Source organism: Ammospiza nelsoni, chromosome 26 (assembly GCF_027579445.1).
Source record: "Ammospiza nelsoni isolate bAmmNel1 chromosome 26, bAmmNel1.pri, whole genome shotgun sequence".
Lineage (NCBI taxonomy): Eukaryota > Metazoa > Chordata > Aves > Passeriformes > Passerellidae > Ammospiza > Ammospiza nelsoni.
The window spans coordinates 550,001-577,047 of record NC_080658.1 but is presented as its reverse complement, the minus strand read 5'-3'; the positions used below and the strand labels follow the sequence as shown (position 1 = coordinate 577,047).

Genomic DNA, 27,047 nt, shown 5'->3' with positions numbered 1-27,047 from the left:
CCCCAAATCTCATCAATTCCTCCACATCCCACCCAAATCCCCCGAATCCCATCCATTGCCCAAACCCCACCCATTGCCCTAAATTTCATAAATTCCCCCAAACCCCACCAATTCCCCCCAAACTCCACCCATTCCCCCAAACCCCACCAATCCCCCAAAATGCCCCAAAATGCCCCAAATGGCCCCAAATCCCCCCAAATCCCCCCAAATCCCCGGATCCGGGGATTTTGTTGAGCAGGGGAAGCTCCCGGGGGACCCAGGAACGCCCTGGGACGGGCACAGCACAAAAATAAACGGAATTTCTGTTTAATTTAAAGCTCCAAAGCAATAAATCTATGATACAATGTACACTGTACACGGGGGGGGCACACACGGGAATGGGGAAAAGGAAACAAAAAGGGAGGGGAAAAATAATAAAAAACTAAGGGAGGAAAAGGGGGTGAAAATAAAAAATAAGGAAGGGAAAATGGAGGAAAAATAAAAAAAATTATGAAGGGAAAAAGTGAGGGGAAAAAGAAAAAATAAGGAATGGAAAACGGGGAAAAATAAGGAAGGGGAAAGGGGAAAAAAGAAAAAATATAAAAGGGAAAAGGAGGAAAAAAAATAAGGAAGGGAAAAGGGGGAAAATAAGAAATAAGGAAGGGAAAAGGGGGGGAAAGAAAAGGAAGGAAAAAGGGAAAAAGGAAGAAAACAGGAAGGAAAAAGGGGTGAAAATAAAAAATAAGGAAGAAAAAAATGGGAAAATAAAAAATAAGGAAGGAAAAAGGGAAAAAAATAAGGAAGGAAAAAGGGGAGGAAAAAAGCAAAGAAAAAGGGGCGAAAATAAAAAATAAGGAAGAAAAAAGGGGAAAAAAGAAAAAAAAAAAGGAAGGGAAAAGGAAAGAAAAAAAAAAAAACAAAAGGGATGGAGTCCAAAAATTGCAAAAAAAAAAATAAAAATAAAAAAAAAGGGGAATTGCCAACGTTGCTCGGAAACAAAAATTGGGAGAGAGGAATTGGCCATGAGGGGGGACAAAGGGAGTTCTGGGGATTAAATAGATTAAAAAAGCACTCATGATCCACGGGGCGGGCGGGACGGGGCGTGTAAGGCAACGACCGATAGAAAACAGGGCTGTCCCAAAGGGGATATAGATATTTATAGCTATTTATAGACTTTAAATATAAAGTAGGAATGTGCTCTGGAGCCGCTCCAGGCTGCCCTGGGGCTCCTGCCCCACACCTGGGGGGGGAAATGGGCGAAATGGGGGCTCCCCGTGGGGCTGGGGGGTCACAGGGGGGGCTCTGGAGGACCCCTAAACCTTTCTGGGTCACAGCGAGGGTCTGGGGGACCCCTAAACCTGTGGGGGTCACAGGGGGGGCTCTGGGGGACCCCTAAACCTGTGGGGGTCACAGGGGGGGCTCTGGGGGACCCCTAAACCTTCCTGGGTCACAGGGGGGGCTCTGAGGGACCCCCTAAACCTGTGGGGGTCACAGGGGGGGCTCTGGGGGACCCCTAAACCTGTGGGGGTCACAGGGGGGGCTCTGGGGGACCCCTAAACCTTCCTGGGTCACAGGGGGGGCTCTGGGGGACCCCCTAAACCTGTGGGGGTCACAGGGGGGGCTCTGGGGGACCCCTAAACCTGTGGGGGTCACAGCGAGGCTTTGGGGGACCCCCTAAACCTGTGGGGGTCACAGGGGGGGCTCTGGGGGACCCCTAAACCTTCCTGGGTCACAGGGGGGGCTCTGGGGGACCCCCTAAACCTGTGGGGTTCACAGGGGGGGCTCTGGGGAACCCCTAAACCTTCCTGGGTCACAGGGGGGGCTCTGAGGGACCCCCTAAACCTTCCTGGGTCACAGGGGCACCCCCTGACCCCGTGGGCCCCCAGGGACGCCCCCAGCCCCGTTTTGGGGTGCCCAGCGCGGTCGGTGGGGCAGGGACGTCCCCAGGGTCCCTCTCTGGAGTGCTGTGGGCGGCCCCGGGCCGCGGGGCCGAGGGTTCGGGGTGCAGGGGGTGCCCCCGCCCTACAGGTTCTTGGTGACCAGGTGCGTCTTGTAGTGCTTGGTCAGGTGGTCGGAGCGCATGAAGCGTTTCTGGCACTGCGCGCACTCGAAGCGTTTGTCACCTGCGGGGACGGGGACACCGGGTCACGCCAGGGACCCCAGGACGTGGCCCCGTCACCAGAGACCCCCCCCAAAACCCTCCAGTGCCCCCCAGACCTGCCCGGGATCATCCCGGGGGCTCTCAGGGTGGTGACACCCTAAGACACGTCCCCTTGACACCTCTGTCACCACAGACTGCCCCAAAATCCTCCAGAGCCCCCCCAGACCTGCCCAGACCATCCCGGTGGCTCCCAAAGTGAACCTGGGGGTCCCCCAGCCCCGTTTGGGGGTGCTGCCCTGAGAACGGGGACACTCCAGGGATACCCCGGCCCCGTTTGGGGGTGCTGCTTTCGGAATGGGGACCCTCCAGGGATACCCCAGCCCTTTTGGGGGTTCTTGCCTGGGCACAGGTGACACCCCAGCCCCATTAGGGGCTCTGTCCCTGGCCCCATGTGCCCCTCAGGGTTGTGCAGACCTGTGTGGGGCGCTGCCCTGGGCACAGGTGACACCCCAGCCCCATTAGGGGTGGCTCCCCAGCCCCATACCCCCCCCCAGGAACAGTGCAGACCTGTGTGGGGGTTCTGCCCCGGGCACAGGGACCCTGCAGGGACACCCCAGCCCTGTCAGGGATGGTTCCTTGGGCACAGGGGACACCCCAGCCCCATTGGGGATGGTTCCTTGGGCACAGGGACCCTGCAGGGACACCCCAGCCCCATTGGGGATGGTTCCTTGGGCACAGGGGACACCCCAGCCCCATGGGGGATGGTTCCTTGGGCACAGGGGATACCCCAGCCCCATGGGGGATGGTTCCTTGGGCACAGGGGACACCCCAGCCCCATTAGGGATGGTTCCTTGGGCACAGGGGACACCCCAGCCCCATTGGGGGTGGTTGATACCCCAGCCCCACGGGGGATGGTTCCTTGGGCACAGGGGACACCCCAGCCCCACGGGGACGGCTCCCCAGCCCCCGGGCGCGGTGCAGACCTGTGTGGGTGCGCGCGTGCCGCTGCAGCTCGTCGGAGCGCGTGAAGCGCTTGCCGCAGAACACCCAGTTGCACACGAAGGGCCGCTCGCCCGTGTGCAGCCGCACGTGCGCCCGCAGCAGCGACGTCTTGCGGAACGTGCGCCCGCACTCGGGGATGTGGCAGATGTGCTTCTTCTTACCGCCATCGCCCGGCCTGGGGACACGAGGGGACACGAGGGGACACGAGGGGACAGGAGACATCAGCACAGACAGGCGGGACAGGGACATAAAACGCCCCGGGTTAGACCCGGGACAGGCGGGGCCAGGGGACTGAGCTGCTCCGGGTTAGACCCGGGACAGGCGGGGCCAGGGGACTGAGCTGCTCCGGGTTAGACCCGGGACAGGCGGGGCCAGGGGACTGAGCTGCTCCGGGTTAGACCCGGGACAGGCGGGGCCAGGGGACTGAGCTGCTCCGGGTTAGACCCGGGACAGGCGGGGCCAGGGGACTGAGCTGCTCCGGGTTAGACCCGGGACAGGCGGGGCCAGGGGACTGAGCTGCTCCAGATTAGACCTGGGACAGGCGGGGCCAGGGGACTGAGCTGCTCCGGGTTAGACCCGGGACAGGCGGGGCCAGGGGACTGGGCTGCTCCGGGTTAGACCCAGGACGGGTGGATCCAAGCGAGAGGAGATGCTCCCGGGAGAGGTGGATCCAAGTGGGATGATCCGCTCCAGGTTAGCCCGGGACAGGCGGATCCAAGCGGGATGAGCTGCTCTGGGTTAGACCCGGGAGAGGAAGATCTAGAGGGATAAACCGCTCCAGATTAGCACCGGACAGGCAGAGCCAGAGGGATGAACTGCTCCGGGTTAGCCCGGGACAGGTGGAGCTGGGGGATGAGCCACACCCGGGACAGGCGGATCCAAGCAGGATGAACCGCTCCGGGTTAAACCCGAGAGAGGCAGATCCAAGTGGGATGAACCGCTCTGGGTTAGCCCGGGAGAGGCAGATCCAAGCAGGATGAACCGCTCCAGGTTATTCCGGGACAGGCAGATCCAGAGGGATGAACCACTCGGGTTAGACCCGGGACAGGCGGATCCAAGCGGGTGATGAACCACGCCCGGGACAGGAGGATCCGGGGGGACGAAGCACTCCAGATTATTCCAGGAAAGGTGGATCCGGATGGATGTACCACTCCAGGTTAAACCCGGGAGAGGTGGATCCAAGTGGGAGGAACCGCTCCAGATTAGCCCAGGAGAGGCAGATCCAGCGGGATGAACCACCCTGGGTTATTCAGGAGAGGCAGATCCAGCGGGATGAACCACCCTGGGTTATTCCAGGAGAGGCAGATCCAGCGGGATGAACCACCCTGGGTTATTCAGGAGAGGCAGATCCAGCGGGATGAAGCCTTCCCACGTTCAGAATTACTCCGGGAGAGGCGGACCCAGCGGGATGAGCCCTTCCCAGCGTCAGCACTTTCAGCACCCACCGCTTGTCGCCGTCCTTGCAGTTGGGGCAGGTGCAGGCCATCCTCCTCCTCTTCTCTCCGGGCTGCATGTCCCCGGACAGCGCCTGCTCCATCTGCAGCTGGATCTGCGTGGGGCTCAGCCCGCTGATGGTCACGTTGTTGCCGGACACGTTCTGCACCGTCAGCTGCTGCTGGCCTGGGGAAAGGGGAAAGGGAAAGGGGCAGTCAGGATCCATCCGCACCCTCCGGAGCGGGGAGCACCCCGAGTTCACCCCCACATGCAGCACAGCCCCCCTCTGCCACGTGCCTCTGCTGGTAAGTCCCCTTTTTCCTGAATATACTGTGCGGTTTTTCAAAGTTTTCAAAAAAAAAAAAAAAAAGTCGTTTCTCGACCCTTTTAGGGGGGCGGGGAGTAAAAAAAGGGCTCAAAAAGAGGAAACAAAAAAGAAACTTTGAAAAAACGTGCAATATATTGAGCAAAAAAACGGGACTTACCCCGCAGCCTAAGGGCCGCTCCAGGCTCGGGCGTGCCGGGCAGCCGCGACAGGGGCTGGAAAGAAGAACAGGGGTCAGCGTCAGCAAGCGGGGCTGGGGCTGGGACTGGGCTGGGACTGGGCTGGGATTGGGGTGGGATTGGGGTGGGATCGCTGCTCCCGGGGCAGCACCAGGAGCAGGAGGAGGAGGGGAAGAACGAGGGGGATCGGCAGGAGCAGAGCAGCAGGGAGGGAGGGAGAGCAGGCGGGGAAGCGCCAAGCGAGGGAAGGCAGCGCTGGGCACGGATGAGCTGAGCCCTGGCTTGGCTCGAGGGCAGCAGGTCCTGCCGGTCTCCTCCGTGTTAATTGGAGCGGCTAATTAAACTCAGTGCCCCCCACAAAGGCAGTCCTGGCAGGACGGCACAGTGGGAAAGGGGTTGGGATTCCTGCTGACAGCGGTGAGGAGCAGCAGAGCCAGGGCTGGGGCACCGAGCAGGCAGGCAGCAGGGCTGGGCTGATCTCAGCGAGCAGATAAAGCTCCCCACAGAGATAAATCACCCTGCCCTCGGCTCTGGAGAAGGGCTTGGCCCTGCAGTGGGGACAGGGCGACTGCAGGGACGTGACACTCCTGGCACAGGGAGCAGCGGGGCCATGTCTGGATGGTTTGGGGTTTGGGGAGATGCCCGAGTGAGGGGTTCATTCCCTGGAATGATCCCTGAGTGAGGGGTCACAGCTGGAATGATCCCTGAGTGAGGGGTTCAGGTGATCCCTGAGTGAGGGGTTCAGGTGATCCCTGAGTGAGGGGCTCATTCCCTGGAATGATCCCTGAGTGAGGGGTTCAGGTGATCCCTGAGTGAGGGTTCACCCCTGGAATGATCCCTGAGTGAGGGGTCACTGCTGGAATGGTGATCCCTGAAGGTGGAGCTGGACAAATGGAGCTGGGTGTGCCAATGTGCCTCTCCTGGCTTTGGGAGCCTGGGAGAGCTCCTCGTTCCTCTGGAAGCTCAGGGAGCTGCCCACAGTCCCTGCTCCCCTGAGGGATCTGATTTAATCTGATCTGATCCATTGATAACCCATCCTAGGGGAGCTCAGGGAGCTGCCCCCTGCCCCATCCATCCCCACGGCCCCATCCATGGCAGCAGTGCCACCCACCTGCGCTGCTGGTGATGGTGATGGTGATGGTGACGGGCACACCATGCCCCTGCCATGTCCCCATCCATGCCCATGTCCCCACGGCCCCATCCATGCCATCAGTGCCACCCACCTGCGCTGCTGGTGATGGTGACGGGCACGCCCTGCACCTGCCCCTGCCATGTCCCCATGTCCCCAATGGTGCCCCCGGTGCCACCCACCTGCGCTGCTGGTGATGGTGACAGGCACGCCCTGCCCCTGCCATGTCCCCATCCATGCCCATGTCCCCACGGCCCCATCCATGCCATCAGTGCCACCCACCTGCGCTGCTGGTGATGGTGACGGGCACGCCCTGCACCTGCACGCCGTTGATGTTGATGGTCTGCATGGCCTGTGCAGCTGCTGCCAGCTGTGCCGCGCTCAGGCTCAGGATGCCCCCGGCCGGGGCGATCTTGGGCAGCGGCCGCTCCTTGCGCGGGGCCGGCCTGCGGGCGCTGCCGGGGCCGGTACCGGGGCCGGGGCTGCCGCACGAACCGCCCGGCGGCACCGGGATGGACGAGGCCTCCTGCAGCAGCACCGACTGCAGCTCCCCAGAGGGGGTCTTGAAGTAAACCTGGGGGCAGGAGGGAACACGGGTGGGCTTTGTGGGGACGGGAATCGTGCAATGGTTTGGGCTGTGGGGGTTGTTGTGTTTTAATTTCCTTCTGCTGGAGCTGGGCTTGGACACTTCCAGGGCTGGGGAAATCATAGTTTTTCAGATAAATACAGCCCAGCTCCTCCCCACCCTCACTGGGAAGTGAATCCAGACCTTTGTAAGACCCCTGGAGAAAGGAGAAGGCTCCTGGGTTTTGTCCAAGGTGACACAAAGACACCAACCTGTCCCACCTCCCTTTGTGTCCCAGGAGGGTCATCCCAGCCCCAGCTATGGGACACTGAGCTCCTCCATATCCTACAAAAGAAGCTGGAGCTCCTAAATCCCTGCAGAGCGCATGGCTGCACTCCTAATCTCCACTCAGCAACGCCCAAACCGGGAATATCTCACAAACCCCTCATCTCCCAAAGCCGGGCTGAGAACCAGAAGGGAACACCACGGAGGGGGTCCCAGGGAGGCCGTACCTGTGTGGGGGTGGGCTCGGCCGCCTGGATCTGGAAGTTCTGGGAGGGTTTCTGGGGCACGGTGGGCAGCGTGGCCGAGGCCGCCTGCACCACGCGCAGCGCCTGCTGCGGGATCTGCACCACCTGCGGCTCCTGCTTGGGCTGCACCACCTGCAGCTGCTGCAGCACGGCGGGCTGCCCCGCGCCCGGGCTCTGCACGATCAGCAGGTTGCTGCCCGCCTGGATGATGTTCTCGGCCGTGGTCTCGATCAGCACCGTCTCCACCTGCTCGGCCACGGCCACGGCCGCGGGCTGCCCCGGGGACGGCGCCTTTTTCCGCGGCTTTTTGCCGCCTTTGGAGGGGCTGTCCGTGAGCAGCTGGGGCTGCCCGCCCGCCTCGGGGCCCACCAGGGCCGGGGGCAGGCTCAGGGTGACGTTGGCACCCGCGGGCAGTTTGACCACGCCGCCCGCTGCCGCCGCCTTCTGCGCCGGGGCCGGCTTGATGGGCACGGGCTTGTGCGAGGAGGAGGAGGAGGAGGAGGAGGAGGAGGAGGGCGTGAGGATGGCCTGGCTGGTGCCCGGGATGATCTGGATCTGGTTAGGCTGCACCTGGATGGTCTGGGCGCCGCTGGGCTGCAGCTGTGGCACCGCCTGGTACTGGATGCTGGAGGAGGAGGAGGAGGAGGAGGAGGAGGAGGAGCGCGAGGCTTTGCCCAGCACGGCCGCGTTCTGGATGGCGAACACCAGCTGCCCGCCGGGGTAGGAGGCGCCCAGCTGGGAGCCCTGGATCTGGAAGAGGCTGCCCTTGGAGGACAGGATGCCGATGCCGCCCTTGGCAGCGCCCGGGGGCAGCGGGGCGGGTTTGATGGGCACCAGCTTGCGGGGCGCGGGCTGCGGGGGCGCCGGCGGTGCCGCGGCCGCCTCCACGGCGGGGGGACCGATCTTGCTGCATGTGGCTGCCAGCAGCGCCAGCGGGGAGGGCTGCGAGTCCTGGGGGCACAGAGAGGGGACAGTCAGCGCAGGAACGGCTAACGAGGCAGCCCTGATCGAGGGAGCTCGTTAATTACCCGTGCGGGGCGGGATCCCCGAATAACCGAGGCTGGGAAGGATTTTGGCACGGCCCGGTCCAGCCTGGGGACGCTGTGCCACCCCAGCACGGCACTGAGGGCCACGTCCCCGGGCGGCTCCTCCGCCTCTCTGGGCAGCCCATCCCAGTGCCAGTTTTTCTGTGAGGGAACTCCTGCCGATGTCCAGCACCCCAGCGCTTCCAGCAGTGCTGACGCTGAATATCCCATTCCTGTGTCCCTAAATCCTTTTAAATCCCATCCCTGTGTCCTTGAAACCATCCTAAAGCTTAAAACCATCCTAAAGCTTAAAACCATGCTTAAAACCATTCTTAAAACCATCCTAAAGCTTAAAACCATGCTTAAAGCCATCCTAAAGTTTAAAACCACCCTTAAAGACATCCTAAAGCTTAAATCCATGCTTAAACCCATGCTGAAACCCATCCTAAAGCTTAAAACCATCCTTAAAGACATTCTAAAGCTTAAAGCCGTGCTTAAAGCCATCCTTAAAGCTTAAAACCATCCCAAAGCTGTGGATATCCTGGGAACTCCCTGGTATTTCCCCCTGGAACATCACAGGCAGCTCAAATCCCAAACCCAGCCTGAGATAAGGGCTGGGAACATCAGAGATGCTCGGGGAGGAGGAAGAACACCGGGATGGGGACATCCTGGCTGCCCCCCAGCAGGGCTGGGCTCACCTGAGAGGGGCAGGGCTCACCTGGGCAGGGCTGGGCTCACCTGGGCAGGGCTGGGCACACCTGAGAGGGGCAGGGCTCACCTGAGAAGGGCAGGGCTCACCTGGGCAGGGCTGGGCTCACCTGGGCAGGGCTGGGCACACCTGAGAGGGGCAGGGCTCACCTGAGAGAGGCAGGGCTCACCTGAGAGGGGCTGGGCTCACCTGAGAGGGGCAGGGCTCACCTGGGCAGGGCTGGGCACACCTGAGAGGGGCTGGGCTCACCTGAGAGGGGCAGGGCTCACCTGGGCGTTGGCGCTGGCGGGCTGCAGGTACTCGCTGGGGCTGACAGCAGCAGTGGCAGCCATGCTGGGCTGTCCCTCGAGCTGGGGGCACAGAGCAGGGGGGCATCAGCTCCTCAGGGATGTGCCTGGTGCCCCCCAGAGCCACCCCACCCCACACCGGGGGGCTGCCCCCCATGTGCCACCTTGTCCCCTCTCCAGGGGTTGGCCTTTGGTTGGTTCCCAAGGGAACCCCAAGGAGCATTCCTGGATAAATCTGGGAATCATCCCGAATCCCACCAGGGAAATGAATCCCAAGGAAATTAGTCCCATAAGGAAAAGCAGCCCAAATCCCATCAGGGAAATTAATCCCATAAGAAAATTTGGGAACCAACCCGAATCCCATCAGGGCAATTTGGGAATCATCCCGAATCCCACCAGAGGAATGAATCCCATAAGGAATTTTGGGGACCCCCCGAGCATCCCCCGAGCATCCCGGGACCCCCGAGCATCCCCGGGACCCCCGGGCGGGGATGAGGCCACGACCCCCGAGGGCCCCCCCGGGCTCCCCCCGGAGCTCCCCCGGTCCCCCCGGGCGGTCCCGGGGGAGGCGGGTCCCAAAGGCCGGGCCCGCCCCCGACCGGGCCCCGCTGCCGGAAGCGCCGCCCGCCCGCCGGGCGCTGGGGGAGGGCGGCTCGGGGCGGCCGCGGGCCCCTCCCCGCCCCGGCGGCCCCGCAGCGGCCGCGGCCCGGCCCCGCTCCCCCCGCACTGACCGGCCGGGGGCGGCGGCGGCTCCGACCCGCTCACGGCGCCATCTTCCTCCGCCGGGCACCGCCCTGCTGCGCCCGCCCACAGAGGGGGTTTGAGCCAATCGCCGCCCGGCTGCTTTGCGAGCTGGCCAATGGGGGTTGAGATGGTGGAGCGGCGACCAATCGGCGGAGGGGGAAGGGTTGATGGGCAGCTGCGCCGAGCAGTAAGGCGCGTGATGGAGGGATGGCTCCGCCAATGGGCGCGGAGCTCTGAGGTGACGGACGGCAGCGGAGAACCAATGGCAGGGAAGATTTTTGATTGACAGCACAGACAGCCAATGGGAGCAAGCCCAGCCAGTGGCCATCCGCTGTTTGATTGACAGACCTTCAAGGGGGCGGAGTACCTCTTGGGCGTGACCCGCCCAAAATATGCCTTGTGATTGGTCATAATAATTTGATTGACAGATTGATGAATCAATGGAAGGCGCGAGGCGGACGAGATGCGCTTGCGATTGGTGGAGGGGGGAGCACGGGCAGCCGAAGCCGGATGACGTCACGGGGTCCCCCGGCGGGTGGGGAGTCCCGGGGATCCCCCTCGCCCCCCCATCAAAGCGGGCACAGAGGGGATCCCGGGGTCCCAGTGAGGGGGGGCCGGGGGGTCCCGGGGGTCCCGGGCAGGGGATCGGGGGGACCCGGGGGGGCCGGGGCGATGGCGCCCCCGAGGGACTCCAACCCCCGCTTAGAGGGGGCACAGCGGGGTTCGGGGGGGTCCCTGCAGAACTTGGTGGGCCCGCTCAGCGGGATGGGGGTCCCCAACCCCGCACAACAATCGGGGTGGGGGGGAGGATTCAGGGTCCCGGAGGGGATCGGGGTTCCCTGAGACGATGGGGGTCCCCATTCCCCTTGCAGGGATCCGGGGGTTCAGGGAGCTTTGAGGGTTTTGGGGTGTTCAAGGCGCTAGAAGGGATGGGGGTCCTCAATCCCCTTTTAAATTTTGGGGGTTCTTGGGGGTGCTTGGAGAGCTTTGGGGTGTTCAGACTGCCAGAAGGGCCAGGGGTCCCCGATCCCCTGCAGAATTTGGGGTCCCCAAAAGCGAAGGGGATCCCCAACCCCTCCCAAAACCCGGGATGTGCTCAGTGTCCCGCAGGGGTCACCCCCACCACCCCATCACCCCATTTTGGGGGTCTCTCACCCTCCCGGGGTCCCCTCGGCGCTGCCGGCGCTGCCGCCCGGGGGTGCCCGGGGGTTCCCGGGGGTGCCCAGCTGGCTCCAGCCCCCACGGGCCCGGCAGCTCCGGCTGGAGCCAAATAATTGCCCGGTGCTTTGTTGTGCCGTGTCTGTGGCCGTGGGGCCTCCATTTGTGGGCAGCAGCCGCGGCCAGCGCCGCCCTCCCCGCCCTCATCCCGCCCGCCCCGCTCCGCTTACTCACCGACCCCCGGCCCGAACCCTCCCGGTACCCCGGCCCGGCCCCGAACCCTCCCGGGTACCCCGGCCCCGAACCCTCCCGGGTACCCCGGCCCCAAAACCCTCCCGGGTACCCCCAGCCCCAAAACCCTCCCGGGTACCCCGGCCCCAAAACCCTCCAGGGTACCCCGGCCCCGAACCCTCCCGGGTACCCCGGCCCCGAACCCTCCCGGGTACCCCGGCCCCAAAACCCTCCCGGGTACCCCGGCCCCAAAACCCTCCCCGGGTACCCCGGCCCCGAACCCTCCCGGGTACCCCGGCCCCAAAACCCTCCCGGGTACCCCCAGCCCCAAAACCCTCCCGGGTACCCCGGCCCCAAAACCCTCCCGGGTACCCCGGCCCCAAAACCCTCCAGGGTACCCCGGCCCGGCCCCGAACCCTCCCGGGTACCCCGGCCCCAAAACCCTCCAGGGTACCCCCAGCCCCAAAACCCTCCCGGGTACCCCGGCCCGACCCCGGGGACAGTGCGGGGGCCGGGTTGGGTCTCTGTGCTGGGGACATGTGTCCCTGTCCCGCTGTCCCCTGTCCCTGTCCCCGTCCCTGTCCCGCTGTCCCCTGTCCCCTGTCCCCGTCCCTGTCCCGCTGTCCCCTGTCCCTGTCCCCACTGTCGTTGTCCCCGCTGTCCCCATGTCCCCTGTCCCCGCTGTCCCCCCGTGTCCCTGTCCCCATCCCCATATCCCTGTCCCCGTCCTGTGCCCATTCTTGTCCCCATCGCTGTCCCCCTCTGTCCCCTGTCCCGCTGTCCCCCCGTGTCCCTGTCCCCGTCCCGCTCTCTGCCCCGTTCCGTTCCGGTTTCCCGGGCCGTGGGTGACAGCGGGCCCGCTCGGGCGCACATACGGCAGCGAGATTAGCACGGCGCTAATTAAAGCTCAATTAAAGCTCCTCGCGTTCAGGGCCGCTCCGAGCCCCAGCCCCGTCCCGGCGCTCCAGTCCCGACAGCGCCCGCTGAGGAAACGCCGCCCGCGGGCACGCGCTGCGGGCAGGGCAACCCCGTCCCGTCGCGATAATCGCGATAGAGATCTCTGCACGGGCTGGCAGCCGGCCCTGGCCTCGGGCAGCGGGGGGGCAGCGCCAACTGTGCCAGCCAGTGCCAGGTGTGCCAATCGTGCCAGGTGTGCCAACTGTGTCGGCCGTGACGGCTGTGCCAGGTGTGCCAACTGTGCGACCGTGCCAGGTGTGCCGGTCGTGCTAGGTGTGCCAGCTGTGCCAGGTGTGTCAGCTGTGCCAACCGTGCCAGATGTGCCAGCTGTGCCCCGGGCACCGCGCACGGGGGTGTCCTGGCGGGTGTTGGGGCACCCCCGTGGGGACCGTGGCGCCCCCGTGGTGCCCGTGCCCCCCAGTGCCACCCCCGTCCCTCGCTCCCTCCCTGGCACTGTCCCCACGCGCCACCCGCGCAGTCCCGGTGCCCCCCGGGCTCGGCCGCTCCAGCGCCGCCCCCGCGTCCGCCCCCGGGCCCGTCTGGGCCCCCCCGAGCCGCGGGCGGGACCCGGCAGCTCCGCCCGGGCCCGTCTGCGCCCCGCGGGCACCCCCGGGCCGGGCCCGAGGCACCGGGCGGCCCAGACGGCGCGGCCCCGCGGCACCGGGCCCGGCACCGGGAGAGGCACCGGGCAAGGGGGGACACGCGGGGACGGGCTGGAGACAGGGACGGGCTTGGGGACAGGGACGGGCGGCACAGCCCCCCCGGCACCCCGAGTGCGGACGCGGCACCAAGCAAGGGGAAGGGAGCGTGGGGACAGGCTGGGGACAGGGACGGGCTCGGAGCCACGGTGTGACACCCTGGGACAGCCCTGGGACACCATTGGGACACAGGGACGGGGACGGGCTCGGAGCCACGGTGTGACACCCCCGGGACAGTCCTGGGACAGCCCTGGGACAGCCGGACAGGGATGAGTTCGGAGCTGTGCTGGGACACCCCTGGGACACCCCTGCCACACCCGCAGCGACACCCCCAGCCCTGTCCCCCTCCCTGTCACCCACCGAGGGCCGTGTCCCCCCCGTGCCGGGCTCCGGGGACACCCCGAGTTCCCGCTGCAGTTTTGGGGAACCCCGACCCCTCCTGTTCCCCCTTTTCTCCCCCCCCCCCGCTGCCGGATCACTCGGAGGGATTGGCGGCATTTGCCTCTTGCCTTATAATTTATGCAAATGAGCTGTAATTAGCAGTAATTTCAAGGCACGGCTCGGGGTTGCAGACACTCGGATCCCCCCTGGGCTGCGCCGTGATTCCCTGCCCTGGGTGGTCCCAGCTCTGCCTGGGGGGGCTCCAGGAGCCCCCAGACCCCAAATGCTGCTGTCCCCAGTGCCCCCAGTGCCCCCCAGTCGCCTCCTCCTGGTCCCAGACCCATCCCAGCAGGATCTCAGCCCATGATCTGATTTTGGCGCGGGTCCTGAGCGTCCCAGGGGGGTTTTGGGGCGCGGTGCTGTGGGATGAGGGGGTCCTGGCACTCCCAGACCCCCGTCCGTGTCCCCTCGTGTCCCCCACATCCTCCCACCCTGCAGCCCCTTCCTGGAGCGGGAATGGCCGGGACTGGGACGGGGATGGGAAAGGGAATGGGAATGGGGTTTGGGATGGGGACTGGGGACGGGAATTGGGATGGGAATGGGAATGGGGTTTGGGATGGGAATTGGGGACGGGAATTGGGATTGGGATGGGAATTGGGATTGGGATGGGAATGGGAATGGGGTTTGGGATGGGGACTGGGGACGGGAATTGGGATGGGAATGGGAATTGGGATTGGGATGGGAATTGGGATTGGGGATGGGAATTGGGATTGGGATGGGAATGGGGTTTGGGATGGGAATTGGGGACGGGAATTGGGATAGGGATTGGGATTGGAATTGGGGACGGCAATGGTGTTTGGGAAAGGGATTGGGACGGGAAATGGGATTGGGATGGGAAACGGGGAGGGGGACTGGGGTTGGGATGGGAATTTGGATTGGAATGGAACACAGTGGGACCCTGGGGTTGGGGTGCGCCCCGATCCCCCCAGATGTGCCCTGCAGAGCCCCGTGTGTGTGTTCACCCCCATTTCTGCACAGCCAGAAACCCAAAGGCGGCTTGTCCTGCCCCTTCCCACCCTGGGGTTCCCATTGCAGGATCACCCTTCCCATCCCGCTGTCCCCATCCTGTTGTCCCCATCCCGGTGTCCCCATCCCGGTGTCCCCATCCCCATCCCTGTGCCCCCATCCCGGTGTCCCCATCCCGGTGTCCCCATCCGTCTGCCCCCATTCCCGGTGTCCGGTCCCCTCCGCCGCTGCCGCTCTCGGCGCACCGGGCAGCCGCGTTTCGTTGGCATTGGCGGCGGCGGCGGCGGCGGGCCGCTCCGTGCCGGGATGATGAAAACCGGCCGAGCTTTCCCCGGGGCCAGGGCGGAGCTCGCTGCTCCCTCCCCGGGCCGGGCCGGGCCGCGCTCCCCGGGCTCTCCGGGGCTCCCACGCGCCGGCCGCGATCGCGGCGCTGCCCGCCCGGCCCGGCTCCGCCGCCGCCTTTTCCCGTGGCACTGGGGGCTCCGGGACACCCCCCCCGTGCCCACCGGGGTCCCCGGGGGCTGCGGGGCCGCCGGGCGGGCGCAGCGCTGGAAATGGGGACACGACGCGCCGGTGATTAAGTGGCTCCAGCGGGCGCGGTGTTGTCACCCGGCGGCGCGCGGGGTTTGTCCCTGCCGCAGCCTCGGGGGGGACACGGCAGACAGGGCTGGGACACCCGGGCCGAGCCGGGACAGGCGCAGCCAGAACCTCCGGGGCGGCTCTGGGTCACCCCAAACCCACCGGGGTCACGGTGGGCCCTGCGTCCCCCTCCCTCCCGCCAGCCGTGACCCCGCAATTGTCCCCTGTGTCCCCCCCGTCCCACTGGTGCCGCAGAACCGAGGGGCAATGGGGGCGCTGAGCCCCCCGGGGGGACAGGCGACATCCCCGCGGGCAGGAGCAGGTGCCCACCCCTGTGCGCCGCCCCCGCGTGTCACCCCTCGATGGGGGACACGTCCGGGGGTCCCGGGGGGTGGCAGCAGGACAGGGCGGCCACCTGTGCGTCCCCAACAGGGGAGGGGGTGCCTGGAGGGGGTGGGGACACGAGGGGCGCCCGGGGGTCCCCGGGGGTGGCGGAGGAGGCGGCCAGGGCCGCGGGAGGAGGGAGGGAGGCGGTTGTTGCTTTCTTCTTTAATTACCCCCCTGTTTGCGGTGTCTGCTGCGAACTTCCCGTCCCCTCCCTCCGCTTTCATCCGCCGGATCCTGAGACCGGAGCCGGCTCCTGTCAAGCGCCGGGGCCGCGGCTCTGCCTCCAAGGGTTAAAATCACCGGGCCGGGGGTGGAGCTGGGCGGGGGGGCGGAGGGAAAGCCGGCGGCCGGGCTGGGACCCGGCCATTCCTGCTCGCCCGGCCCAGTGGGTGCCCGGTGCCTGCGGAGCCGCGCGGGTCCCTCGGCGCCCCTCGGGAAGCAGCGCCCGCGCCCATGAGGACGGAGCCGCCGGGCCCCCGCCGCCGCCGCTAGAGCCGTACGTACCCCCGGTGCCCCCGCACGGTGCCGGGCACGGAGCTGCCCTGAGCGCTCCGGTCCCTGCGGGTCCCCGCTGCCCACCGAGCCCCGCGTTCCGTCCCCTCGCTCCAAGCCCCAGCGCGACCCCCGCCCCGCGGCTCCCCGGTGCCTCCGAGACCCCTCCGGCGCTCCCGAGTCCTGCGGGGGCTGCCCAGGCTGGAGCCCCCCGCCCGCGCCGCCGCCGGAGCGGCGCCGTTCCCCTCCCGAAACCCCCCCGGGGGCTCCGCCGCGGCTCGGGGGGAACGGTCCCGATGCCACAGCGTCCCCCCGGCCCCCGGGCATCGCCCCCAAAGCCGCGGCATCCCCGAGCCCGCCCCGCCGCCGCCCCCGTTCGCCCCGTCGGGGCTCCCGGTGCTGGGGGCAGCGGCGCCCGGGCGGCCCCGCCGCGGGGCGAGGCACCGGCCGAGCTGGAGACGGGGCCGCGCCGCCCGTGCCCAGCCCGGGCCGTGACTCACGGGACGCTTCAGCCGCCGCTGCCTCAGTTTCCCTGCGGTGAAATGGCCAGCGCGTCGCTGAGCCCCGCCAGGGAGGGAGGGAGGGAGGGAGGACGCTGCGGGCCCCTGGGGATTTTTGTCATCGTTCCCGGATGGAAAATTGTCCTGGGAGGCTCCGTGCCCGGCCCGAGCGGGGGGGTTCTCCCGGCGCTCCCCCAGCCCGGTCCCGGCCCTTTCCCGGTTTGGGGCTGGGGTGGGGGTCGGTGGGACCCCCGAGCCGGGGGCATCGCTGGGATCGGGGTGTCCCAGGAGAGCCCCGCGCTGGATCCCACGGGGTGGGAGCGGGCCCGGAGCGCCCGGAGGGTCGCTGCCCTCCCGTGGGGGTGCGGGGGCTGGGGGATATCCCCAGATCTGGGGGTCCCGGAGGCCCGTGAGGGGCTGGCATTGAGACACTTTGTGTGCGTGCCCCCAATGGGGAGCAGGGTCTGGGGGCTCAGGACCCCCGAGCACGGTGTGCGTGGGGGTGATGGAGCCGGCCGTGCCAGCCCCTCCCGAGCCCACTCGTGTCCCCGGGAGCCAGGGACGGTCCCGGGGCTGGCGTGGGCACAGCTGAGCCCCCCGGGGCAGCAGGACCCCAAAACCCGCTCAGCTGCCCGGGGGGCTCATCCTGCCACCAGCTCCAGGCTGAACCCCACCTGTGTGGGCAGCGCAGGTACAGGTGGGACCCTCAGGGGCATTTTGGGACCCCCCGAAACTCCCACCCTGACCTTTGGGGTCCCCCTGCCTGCCCGGGTGACGCTGGCGGGGCAGAACGGGGTCCCCACGCGGCTGAGGGGTCTCCAGCACTGTGGGGAGCCCGGAATCCCAGCGTGGGCTTCGGGGGGCGCCGGGGGTCCCATCGGGGGACCCCCCTGCCCAAATCTCCCAGCACCCCCCAGGCGTGTCCCTGAGGGTCTGTCCTTGTCCCCGAGCGTCTGTCGGTGTCCCCAAGGGTCTGTCGCTGTCCCCAAGGGTCTGTCCCTGTCCCCAGGGATCTGTCCTTGTCCTGAAGGGTCTGTCCCTGTCCCCAGGGGTCTGTCCCTGTCCCCAAGGGTCTGACCCTGTCCAGTGCAGACCCTGGGGGTGGCCGGGGCAGGGGGAAGGTGGCGAGAGCGGCCGGTGGGAGGGGGTGCAGGGACGGGGGGGTTCCGGCGCCGCCGCTGGGAACCGGGGGGCGGGAGCCGGTGGCGGCAGGTGGATTTCGACACCGGGGTGGGGCCCGTCCCCAGCCCCGTGGGGTTTGCGCGGCTCCCGCTGAGTCACGGCCGCCCTGCTGGAGGCTGCGGCCGCCCGGGGGTCCGGGGGTGCCCCGGGGGTGCCCCGGGGTGCGGGGGGAGCCGGCCCGACCCGGCTTCAAAGCTTTGCCGGGGGCTGGGCCCGGGGCTGCGCTGCCTCAGCCCGCTGCCAGCCAGCCCGGGGGTGCAGCCCCCCCAGAAGGGCCCGAGGGCTCCGGCTGGGCCCGGCCGTGGGGCGGGAGCGAGGGGGGCGAGGCTTCCCCAGCCCGGCTGGGACGCGGCACAGACAGGCTGGCCTCGGGGTGCCGCGTCCCCCTGGGGGTGCCGTGTCCCCGCCGAGGGTCTGGGGGTGCCACCTTGGCCCCCTTGGGGACCCGGGCAGTGTTGGGGACACAGCTGGGGAGGCGATCCGGCAGTGTTGGAGGTTCCCTCGCAGTTCGGAGTCAGGCACCGACCCCTCCGGGCTGCAGACGTGACCGAGCGGCACCGGGGGCTGGCACAGGGGGCGGGGACGGTGTGAGGGTGCCCCCCCCCCCGGCCGGTGCCACCATCCCGGTGTCACAGCGGTGTCGCAGAGCGGCACGAGCCCTGGCTGGGGGCTCAGCGCCTCCCAAGCCGCGGTGCCGGTGCGGGCGGGGACGGGGGGCGCGGAGCTGCGCCCCCTCCTCCTCTCACAGCTCCTCTCCCCTCCCCCGGGCCCCGCTCGGCCCCGCAGGTCCGTGCGCGCCGCCCCGCGATGCTGACGGCGGTCTGCGGCTCCCTGGGATCGCAGCCCTCGGACGCGCCCCGCGCCTCCCCGACGCACCTGGACCTGCAGCCGCTGCAGCCCTTCCAGCAGCACGGCCCCGCCGCCCCGGGCGCCCCCGACTTCGCCTCGCCGCTGCCGCCGCCCGAGCTGCCGCTGCCGGGGCCCGAGGACGCCGCGTTCGCCGCCGCCGCCGCCGCCTACGAGCCCCATGGCCCGCCGAGGTTAGAGCTGCCCCCCGAGGGCCCCGCCGCGCCCGCAGCCTACGCCAAGCTGCTGCCGGCCGCCCCGGACATGGCGCACCCCTACGAGCCCTGGTTTCGGCCCCCGCACCCCGGAGCGCCCGGCGAGGAGGGCGGCGGCGTCAACTGGTGGGAGCTGCACGCCGGGGCCGGCTGGATGGAGCTGCCGCCGGGGCAGGGCGCGGGGCTGGCCGTGCCCGCGCCGCCCGGGCTGCCCGCGGCGCTCGGCGGCTACGGCGGGGCCGAGCACCAGCTGTGCGCGCCCCCCGCGCACCTGCTGCCCCCGCCCGCGCAGCACCTGCTGCCCGGCGAGGCCGCCAAGGCGCTCGAGGGGCCCCCGGAGCCGCGCGGCGCCGAGGGCGAGGCCGGGGCGCGGCCCAAGGGGGCCCGGCGGGCCGTGCCCCGGGGCGGGGGGCAGGCGGCGTGCCGCTGCCCCAACTGCCAGGAGGCCGAGAGGGGCGGCCCGTGCCCCGAGGGCGCCAAGCGCAAGCACCTGCACAACTGCCACATCCCGGGCTGCGGCAAGGCCTACGCCAAGACCTCGCACCTGAAGGCGCACCTGCGCTGGCACAGCGGCGACCGGCCCTTCGTGTGCAACTGGCTCTTCTGCGGCAAGCGCTTCACCCGCTCCGACGAGCTGCAGCGGCACCTCCAGACCCACACGGGCGCCAAGAAATTCTCCTGCCCCGTCTGCGGCCGCGTCTTCATGCGCAGCGACCACCTGGGCAAGCACATGAAGACGCACGACGGCGGCAAGGACGGGCCCGAGCCCGAGGGCAAAGGCGCCGGGGACGCGGCGGCCGCCAAGGGAGGCAAGAGGGAGCCCGAGGGGGGCCCGGCCGCCACCACAAACTGAGCGGCTGAGCCCCGGGGCCGGGGGAGCCCTCGGGGCCGCTCTCCGGAGGGGCCGGGGCGGGGACGGGCGCAGGGCTGGCTCCTTGTGCCGGCGAGCCCCGGGACGGCCCCGGCGTGGGGAGCGCCGCAGCCGGAGCTGCCCCGCGGCGGTTTCACTTGTCCCGCTGCCGCTCTCCCGCCCCGCTGCTCCCTCCCTCCCTCCCTCCCTCCCTCCTCCCCCCGCACTCGTCCTCCCCCGGCTTCCCAAATCTTTCTTTCGGGAGGCCGCTGGCAGGCGCGGGGCTGTTTGGGAGGAACATCAACGGGAGCCGACGGAGCGGGAGCTGCCCGGGCACGTCCGGCCCGAAGGGGAGGAAGGAGAAGGAGAAAGGGAGACAGGAGAGCAGAGGAGGAGCCCGGGAGCCTCCGCTCGGGGGGCGCGGCCGCAGCCCCCCGGGCCCTCCCCACGCTCCCCTCCGAGCTGCGGCTCCCACCCGGGCCAGCCCCGCTCTCCCGTCGCCCACGAGCGACACGGGGGGATCGGGGACATCCCCCTGCCCCGGCCGGGGCCGCAGAGCCGGCGGGGGTCCCCCACCCTCGGAGCCCCGCTTTGCTCGTGCGGCTCGAGGGTGCGAAACCCATTTTCGGCCCGAAGCGCGGCTAAAATGGGGAAAAAGGGAAGCAAAGCAAGAATCGCTGCGGGAGCGCGGCCGTGGGGAGCTCGGGGGGCTGCGGGGGCCGCGGCGGGCGGCGGCCCCAGCGCGCACCTGCAGCGTTCCCACACCCACCCAGCCAGCGCGGCCCCGGGCGGGAAGCACCGGCGCGGCCGCGGGCCCGGGAGAGCCGGGGCGGCCGCATTCCTCCGGCCTGGCACGGCCGCGCCGCCCGCCCGCGACCCCCGCCCCGCCCCTCCCTGCGGGCGGGCGCCCCCGCCCGGGCCGGCTGCCCGCGCCCCCCGTGTCCCCCCGGGGTCCGCGGCCACCCCCGAGTCCCCCCGGGCCCCTCGGGACCCCGTGTCCCCCCGTGCATGCTGCCTGTCCCCGCGGCCCCGTAGCCGTCCCCCCGGGACCCCGCAATTCCAGGGAATTCTGCCTGGCCCCTGCATGCTGCCCGTGCCCCCGGGGACCCCCGAGCTGCCCCTTCCCTCCCGGGGACCCCGTAGTTTCTCTGCCCTGGGGTCGCCCCCCGTCCCCGGGCAGCCCGTACCTGTCCCTCACCCCTGGCTGGGGGTCCGTGATTCTCGGTTTTTGGATCTTTTGGGGTCTCACACCCCGGTTTTGGCAGAAGCCCTCGGACGCAGAAGGAGAAGCTGGAGCGGGGCCTGGGGAGGGGGTTTGGGGGGGATTGGGGTTCTCTGGCTGCTCAGGGCACCCGGGGGTCCCCCCGGCGCTGCCCCCCGGCCAACAGCAGTGGGAACCAGTTGGGAATCTGGGGAGGGGGGGATCTGGGGGGCGCCGAGCCCCGGTCCGGCCCCTCCTGCGGTTCTGGGGGGGCTGCCCGGGCTCGGAGCACCCCGAGGTCGGGCGGGGGAAGGGGTAGAGGTGAAGTCGAGTGGGGTCCGTGCCCAGAGGGCGCCCCGAGGCCTTCGGTTTTGAGTGTTTTATTATTAATTATTAATTATTATTAATATTATTAATTATTAATTATTAATTATTATTATTTTATTAAGGTGAAGCCAGGCTTTGCCGCTCGGGCAGAGTGGATGTCCCCGGCCGGAGCTGGGGCCATGGGCTGTGCGGATGGGGAGGGCTCGGGCCCCTCCGAGGGTCCCCATGGCTGTCCCCATGGCTGTCCCCATGGCTGTGCCCCTCGCTGTCCCCATGGCTGTCCCCATGGCTGTCCCCATGGCTGTCCCCTCGCTGTCCCCATCGCTGTCCCCTCGCTGTCCCCATGGCTGTCCCCTCGCTGTCCCCATGGCTGTCCCCATGGCTGTCCCCATGGCTGTCCCCTCGCTGTCCCCATCGCTGTCCCCTCGCTGTCCCCGTCCCCAGGGGCGATGAGGGGCTGGCGCAGCCCCCCCGTGCCCCGGGGCTGGGACCCCCAGCACGAGGTGAAGTCTCGCTGGGGAGGGGTCTCGGGACGCGCCCCCAGCCCCAGCCCGGCCGCCGCTGTCCCCCCCGGGCGACCCGGGCTGTCCCAGCTCTCCAAGGACGTCCCCGACTCCGGAATTTGCCTTTTCCAGCACAAAATTCCCCCTCGGGGTTCCCCAGGTGGGATCTCACCTCCCAAAGGGACCCCGGGGGGGGCTCGGGACCCTCCCAATGTCCCCCAGAGCGGCACCAAGGGGGCCTCAGCGGCTCCAGCCGCACCTGGGGGGGCTCCAGATTGTGGGGGGCTGCACCGGGGGCACCGCACGGCCCGGGACTCGGGGTTCAGCCTCAGCGAGCTGATCCAGCCCGGGGGGCTGCGAGCGGGGGACCGGGTGAGCTCAGCCCCCCCAGGTGAGCTGTGCCCCCACCTCTCAGGTGTGCTCAGCCCCCCAGGTGTGCTCAGCCCCCGCAGCCCCGGGGCTCTGCCTGCCGCGATGGGGCAATGAAGGCTGTAAAACCGGGTGGGGAGGGACGGCGGCCGGGAAACCAGTCCAGCCTGCTGCGGCGTGGGGATCCCGGCCCCGCGCCCCGAACCGCCGCGTCCCCCGCCCGCCCCCGGGGCAGGGAGGCACCGGCGGGCCCCGGGCTGGGGGCGGCCCCGGGGGATGGAGCCCCCGGCCCGGCCAGGGGAGCGTTTGTGCTGTGAAGAGGCTGCGGGGCTGCGGGGTTTGGGTTTTGTACTGCAATAAACGCCGCGTGTTTTCCACGCTCCGGCTCTCCGGCTCCATCCCTGCCCGAGGACGCGGGGGTCCGAGACCCCGACCCCAAATCAGCCCTGTCAAATGGTTCAGGGCTTCAGAAACTCGACCCCAAATGGGCCCTGCCGAGGGGCTCAGGGGTCCGGAACCCCGACCCCAAACCATCCTCACCAAGGCACCCAGGGGTCCATCATCCCGACCCCAAATCGTTCATTCTAAGGGGCTCAGGGGTGTGGGATCCCGACCCCAAACCATCCCCACCGAGGGGCTCAGGGGTCCCCCAGCCTGGCCTCGGCTCTCCAAGTCTTCCCAGCACGGGGGGACCCCGGGAGCCGCTGGGTGTGGGGGTGACACGGGCTGGGACCGCCCGAGCCCCCCTGAGGGTCCCATCCTGAGCCCCCCGGGCCGGGCGGGTGCGCAGGGTCCCCCCGCGGGCGGGGCGGGTGCTGCCCACGGGGGTGATGCCCACGGGGGGCTCCGACCCACGGGAACCCCCAGCACCACCGCTCCTGCCCCAGGGGAGGAAAACTGGGACCCCCGACTCCGGGTTCTTTTGGGAAATTCCCACCCCGACCCAGGCGGGTCCCAGTGCCGGTGCCATCCCGGTGCCATCCCGGTGCCATCCCGGTGCCGGTGCCGGTCCCCGCCGCTGCCGCCGTGCGGCCTCCGGCCACCGGGCGCCGCCGTCGCACGGCCGGGGCTGGACAGGGCGGGCCGGGGCCGGACAGGGCGGGCCCGGGCAGCGGCGGAGGAGGCGCGGAAGCAGCGGCAGGTCCGTGGGGACGGGAGGGCCCCGCGGGGTCCCGGTTACCGGCGCGGGAAGGGAGGGAGGGAGCGGGTCCCGTCCGCGGTCGGTGCTGGAGGGTCCCGGTTCCCGGGGCTGCGGTCGGTGCGGAGCTGCGGGGTCTCGGGGTGCTGGGGGTCACCCCGCCATCGGGTCGCTGATGTCCCCCAGGTTTCAGGGACCACGTCAGCCCCTCCGTGCCCACCCCAGAGGGACCCTGGGGACACAGCCGGGACAGGGACGGGGGGCTGACGTCGCCCTCGGTGCCCGCCCTGACCCAGTTTAGGGATGGCGGGGCACGGCCCGGTGCCCTCGTCCTGCGACTGCTTCGTGGCCATGCCCCCGCACACGGCGTTCCCCGCCGTCATCTTCGCCAAGAACGCCGACCGGCCCCGGGACGAGGTGCAGGAGATCGTCTATGTCCCCGCCGCCACCCACCGGCCTGGGGACAAGGTCCAGGTGAGACCGTGCTGGGGCCAAAGGGGCTGCAGGGACAGGGCATCCGGTGCCAGCTCACCCGAGCGTGTCCCCGAGTGTGCAGGGCCAGGGTGGCTGCGGGGACAGGGCACTCAGTGTGCCAGATGCCACCTCCATTCCCCCCAGAGCACCCCCATGTGCCAGGGTGGCTGCGGGGACAGGGCACTCAGTGTGCCAGATGCCACCTCCATGTCCTTGTCACCCCTGTGTGCCAGGGTGGCTGAGAGCACTCAGTGTGCCGGTGCCACCTGTGCCCCCCGTGTCCCCGCGTGTCCCCGCAGTGCACGTACGTGCAGATCGAGCAGGCCGAGCGCACCCACGCCGTGCTGCTGAGCCGCCCCGCCTGGCTCTGGGGCGCCGAGATGGGCGCCAACGACTGCGGGGTCTGCGTGGGCAACGAGGGCGTGTGGACCCGCGAGCCGCTGGGCGAGGCCGAGGCGCTGCTGGGCATGGACCTGGTCAGGTGAGGAGGGGGAGGACGATGAGGATGGTGAGGACAGCCCCGTGCCCAGCCCCTGGCTCTGTCCCCACGGTGAGGACGGCCCCGTGCCCAGCCCCAGCTCTGCCTGACGGCCCTGCTGGCACAGGCTGGGTCTGGAGCGGGGCAGCTCGGCCCGGGAGGCCCTGGAGGTGATGACGGCGCTGCTGGAGCGCCACGGGCAGGGCGGGAGCTGCAAGGAGCAGCCGGAGCCCTTCGTGTACCACAACACCTTCCTGCTGGCCGACCGCAACGAGGCCTGGCTGCTGGAGACCGCCGGGCGCTACTGGGCGGCGCAGCGGATCCGCGGTGAGCGGGCACCGGGGGCACGGGGGGCACCGGGGGCACCGGCGGGGTCTCACGGCCCCCCGAGTGACCCCCGAGCCCCCCCGGCACAGAGGGCAGCCGCAACATCTCCAACCAGCTGAGCATCGGCAGCGAGATCACGGCGGAGCACCCGGGGCTGCGGGAGCGGGCGCGCAGCCAGGGCTGGTGGAGCGGGCACGGCGAGTTCAGCTTCGCCCGGGCCTTCTCCCTGGAGAAGGAGCCCCCGCGCATGGAGGCTGCCCGGGCTCGGCTGAGAGCGGGGACGGAGCTGCTGCAGCGGCACGCAGGTGGGACAGGGCGGGGGTGGCGTGGGGACAACGTGGGGACAGTGTGGGGACAGGGATGGGGATGGGGACAGGACAAGGACAGGGATAGGAACATGGTAGAGACAGGAAGGGGGATAGGACAGGGACAGGATGGGGACAAGAAGAATGGGGACAGGAATGGGGATGAGGACAGGGATGAGGAAAGGACAGGGAGAGGGATGGGGATACTTGTCCATGGCTTGCCCAGGGCTGCTTCCGTGCTGGCACAGCCCCAGTTCCTGGGGACAGGGCCTGGCGTGGGGACGGCCACCCACACCTCGCCCCAGCGTGTCCCCACACCTCGCCCCAGCGTGTCCCCACTGCCACCCCAGTGTGTCCCCGCTGCCCAGGGCCGGGCTGGCGGCGCTGAGCTGTCCCTGTCCCCGCAGGTCACATCACGGAGGAGACGCTGATGTCCATCCTGCGGGACAAGGCCGGCGGGATCTGCGTGGACAGCGCGGGGTTCCGCACGGCGGGCAGCATGGTGTCCGTGCTGCCCCGCGACCCCGCGCTGCCCTGCGTGCACTTCCTCACGGGCACGCCGGACCCGTCCCGGTGAGCGGAGCCCGCGGCGGGCGCGGGACGCGGCGCTGCCCCGGAGCCGCTCCGTGACCCCCGGCCCTCCCCAGGTCCGTGTTCAAGCCCTTCGTGTTCGTGGCCGGCGTCCGCGCGGCGCCGCAGGTGCGCTCCCCGAGCTTCCCGCAGGACCCCGCCCGGCAGATCCCGCGGTTCCGCGGCTCCGTGGATCGGCGGCACGAGCTGTACCGGCGGCACCAGGCGGCGCTGGAGCTCATGGAGCGCGAGCCGGTACCGCACACCCCGCGGGTCCTGCGGAGCCTGCTGATCCCAGAGAGCCCAGAGACCCCATAGAGCCCACAGATCCCACAGATCCCACTGACCCTGCAGATCCCACAGAGCCCAGAGAGCCCACAGATCCCATAGATCCCCCTGACCCTGCAGATTTCACGGAGCCCACAGATCCCAGAGACCCCAGAGACCCCACAGAGCCCACAGATCCCACTGACCCCGCAGATCCCCCTGACCCTGCAGATTTCACAGAGCCCAGAGACCCCACAGAGCCCACAGAGCCCACAGATCCCATAGATCCCCCTGACCCTGCAGATTTCACAGAGCCCACAGATCCCAGAGACCCCACAGAGCCCAGAGACCCCATAGAGCCCACAGAGCCCACAGAGCCCACTGACCCCGCAGATCCCACTGACCCTGCAGAGCCCACAGAGCCCACAGAGCCCAGAGACCCCATAGAGCCCACAGATCCCATAGATCCCACAGAGCCCACTGACCCTGCAGAGCCCACAGAGCCCACAGAGCCCACAGATCCCAGAGACCCCATTGACCCTGCAGACCCCACAGACCTCACAGATCCCAAACACCCCACGGATCCTACAGACCCTGCAGATCCCACAGACCCCACAGATCCCATCGATCTTGCAGACCCTTCCTCACCTTGCAATGGGATCAAACCATGATCTCTCCGGCCCCACGCTGCAATGGGATCAAGCTCTGATCTCTCTGATCCCATTCTGGATCCCCAGATCTCCCTGACCCCTCCCTGCAATGGGATCAAGCCCTGATCTCTCTGATCCCATTCCGGACCCCCTGACCCATCCCTGATCCCTGCAGGAGCGGGGCCAGCGGCTCCTGGGCACGCTGCAGGAGCTGGAGCAGCAGGGCCTGCAGGGCATGCGGGAGCTGCTGCAGGGCACCGTCAGCCCCAGCCCCCAGGAGCTGGCTGACCTCTTCCTGGACTGCGTGGAGGCCGAGATGAAGTTCTACAGCTGAACCCCACAGGTGGGTGGGCTCGGGTGCCCCATGGTGTTTGTCGTGGACAGGGAATCCCAAATCATTCCCAGAGTCCAGCCCTGACTCTTCCTGGGTCCCAGCCCAAGGTTTGCCCTGGAGGTGAGCTCAGGCTGGAATGGGGTGTGAGGGGAAGGATTGGGATATGGGATTTGGGATATGGGGTATGGGATATGGGATATGGGGTATGGGATATGGGATGTGGGATATGGGATATGGGATGTGGGGTATGGGATATGGGATGTGGGATGTGGGATATGGGATATGGGATATGGGGTATGGGATATGGGGTATGGGATATGGGGTATGGGATATGGGATGTGGGGTATGGGATATGGGATATGGGATGTGGGATATGGGATGTGGGATATGGGATATGGGATATGGGATGTGGGATATGGGATATGGGATGTGGGGTATGGGATATGGGATGTGGGATATGGGATATGGGACATGGGATATGGGGTATGGGGTATGGGGTATGGGATATGGGGTATGGGATATGGGATATGGGATGTGGGGTATGGGATATGGGATATGGGATATGGGATGTGGGATATGGGATATGGGGTATG

General features: G+C 68.2%; 4 protein-coding genes across 4 annotated transcripts in view; 2 read left to right on the top strand and 2 right to left on the bottom strand.

Moving 5' to 3' along the window:
• Nucleotides 1-1,677: 1,677 nt before the first annotated feature.
• On the bottom strand, nt 1,678-9,427 carry SP2 (Sp2 transcription factor). Its single transcript, XM_059488939.1, has 6 exons — nt 9,248-9,427; nt 7,227-8,195; nt 6,432-6,723; nt 4,528-4,702; nt 3,064-3,257; nt 1,678-2,102 (listed from the first exon to the last, which is right to left on the bottom strand). The coding sequence occupies exons 1-6, from the start codon at nt 9,308-9,310 to the stop codon at nt 2,002-2,004; spliced, it is 1,794 nt and encodes a 597-aa protein (XP_059344922.1). The 5' UTR covers nt 9,311-9,427; the 3' UTR covers nt 1,678-2,001.
• Nucleotides 9,428-12,325: 2,898 nt separating this feature from the next.
• Nucleotides 12,326-17,296, bottom strand: LOC132084008 (collagen alpha-1(I) chain-like). Its single transcript, XM_059489003.1, has 6 exons — nt 17,182-17,296; nt 15,727-16,475; nt 15,396-15,586; nt 14,706-15,127; nt 12,819-13,085; nt 12,326-12,480 (listed from the first exon to the last, which is right to left on the bottom strand). Exons 1-6 carry the CDS (start codon nt 17,294-17,296, stop codon nt 12,326-12,328), a joined length of 1,899 nt encoding a protein of 632 aa, XP_059344986.1.
• Nucleotides 17,297-18,401: 1,105 nt separating this feature from the next.
• SP6 (Sp6 transcription factor) lies at nt 18,402-20,199 on the top strand. Its single transcript, XM_059489439.1, has one exon. It carries the CDS (start codon nt 18,408-18,410, stop codon nt 19,512-19,514), a length of 1,107 nt encoding a protein of 368 aa, XP_059345422.1. The 5' UTR covers nt 18,402-18,407; the 3' UTR covers nt 19,515-20,199.
• Nucleotides 20,200-23,022: 2,823 nt separating this feature from the next.
• The window catches only part of SCRN2 (secernin 2), a 4,580-nt gene continuing 555 nt past the window's right edge, over nt 23,023-27,047 (top strand). Inside the window, exons 1-8 of the mRNA XM_059489022.1 lie at nt 23,023-23,052; nt 23,346-23,523; nt 23,823-24,004; nt 24,129-24,328; nt 24,418-24,633; nt 25,041-25,206; nt 25,281-25,458; nt 26,296-26,463. Of these exons, the coding sequence (XP_059345005.1) occupies nt 23,353-23,523; nt 23,823-24,004; nt 24,129-24,328; nt 24,418-24,633; nt 25,041-25,206; nt 25,281-25,458; nt 26,296-26,454 (1,272 nt within the window). The 5' untranslated portion in view covers nt 23,023-23,052; nt 23,346-23,352 and the 3' untranslated portion in view covers nt 26,455-26,463. The remainder of the gene's footprint in view (nt 23,053-23,345; nt 23,524-23,822; nt 24,005-24,128; nt 24,329-24,417; nt 24,634-25,040; nt 25,207-25,280; nt 25,459-26,295; nt 26,464-27,047) is intronic.

Bases quoted from the DNA above. Each gene is read 5' to 3' on its own strand.
- LOC132084008 (XM_059489003.1), bottom strand. From the start codon at position 17,296: ATGGGACCCCCGGCGCCCCCCGAAGCCCACGCTGGGATTCCGGGCTCC. The intron at 16,476-17,181 runs GCAGGGGGACCC...GGCGGGGCTCAG, and splicing joins CGCCAGCGTCACCCGGGCAG to CGACGCGCTGGCCATTTCAC. The intron at 15,587-15,726 runs GTGATTTTAACC...GGGTAATTAAAG, and splicing joins CCAGCTCCACCCCCGGCCCG to AAGAAAGCAACAACCGCCTC.
- SP6 (XM_059489439.1), top strand. From the start codon at position 18,408: ATGCTGACGGCGGTCTGCGGCTCCCTGGGATCGCAGCCCTCGGACGCG.
- SP2 (XM_059488939.1), bottom strand. From the start codon at position 9,310: ATGGCTGCCACTGCTGCTGTCAGCCCCAGCGAGTACCTGCAGCCCGCC. The intron at 8,196-9,247 runs GTGAGCCCTGCC...CTGTGCCCCCAG, and splicing joins CCGCCAGCGCCAACGCCCAG to GACTCGCAGCCCTCCCCGCT. The intron at 2,103-3,063 runs GTCTGCACCGCG...CCGTCCCCGCAG, and splicing joins GCACGCGCGCACCCACACAG to GTGACAAACGCTTCGAGTGC.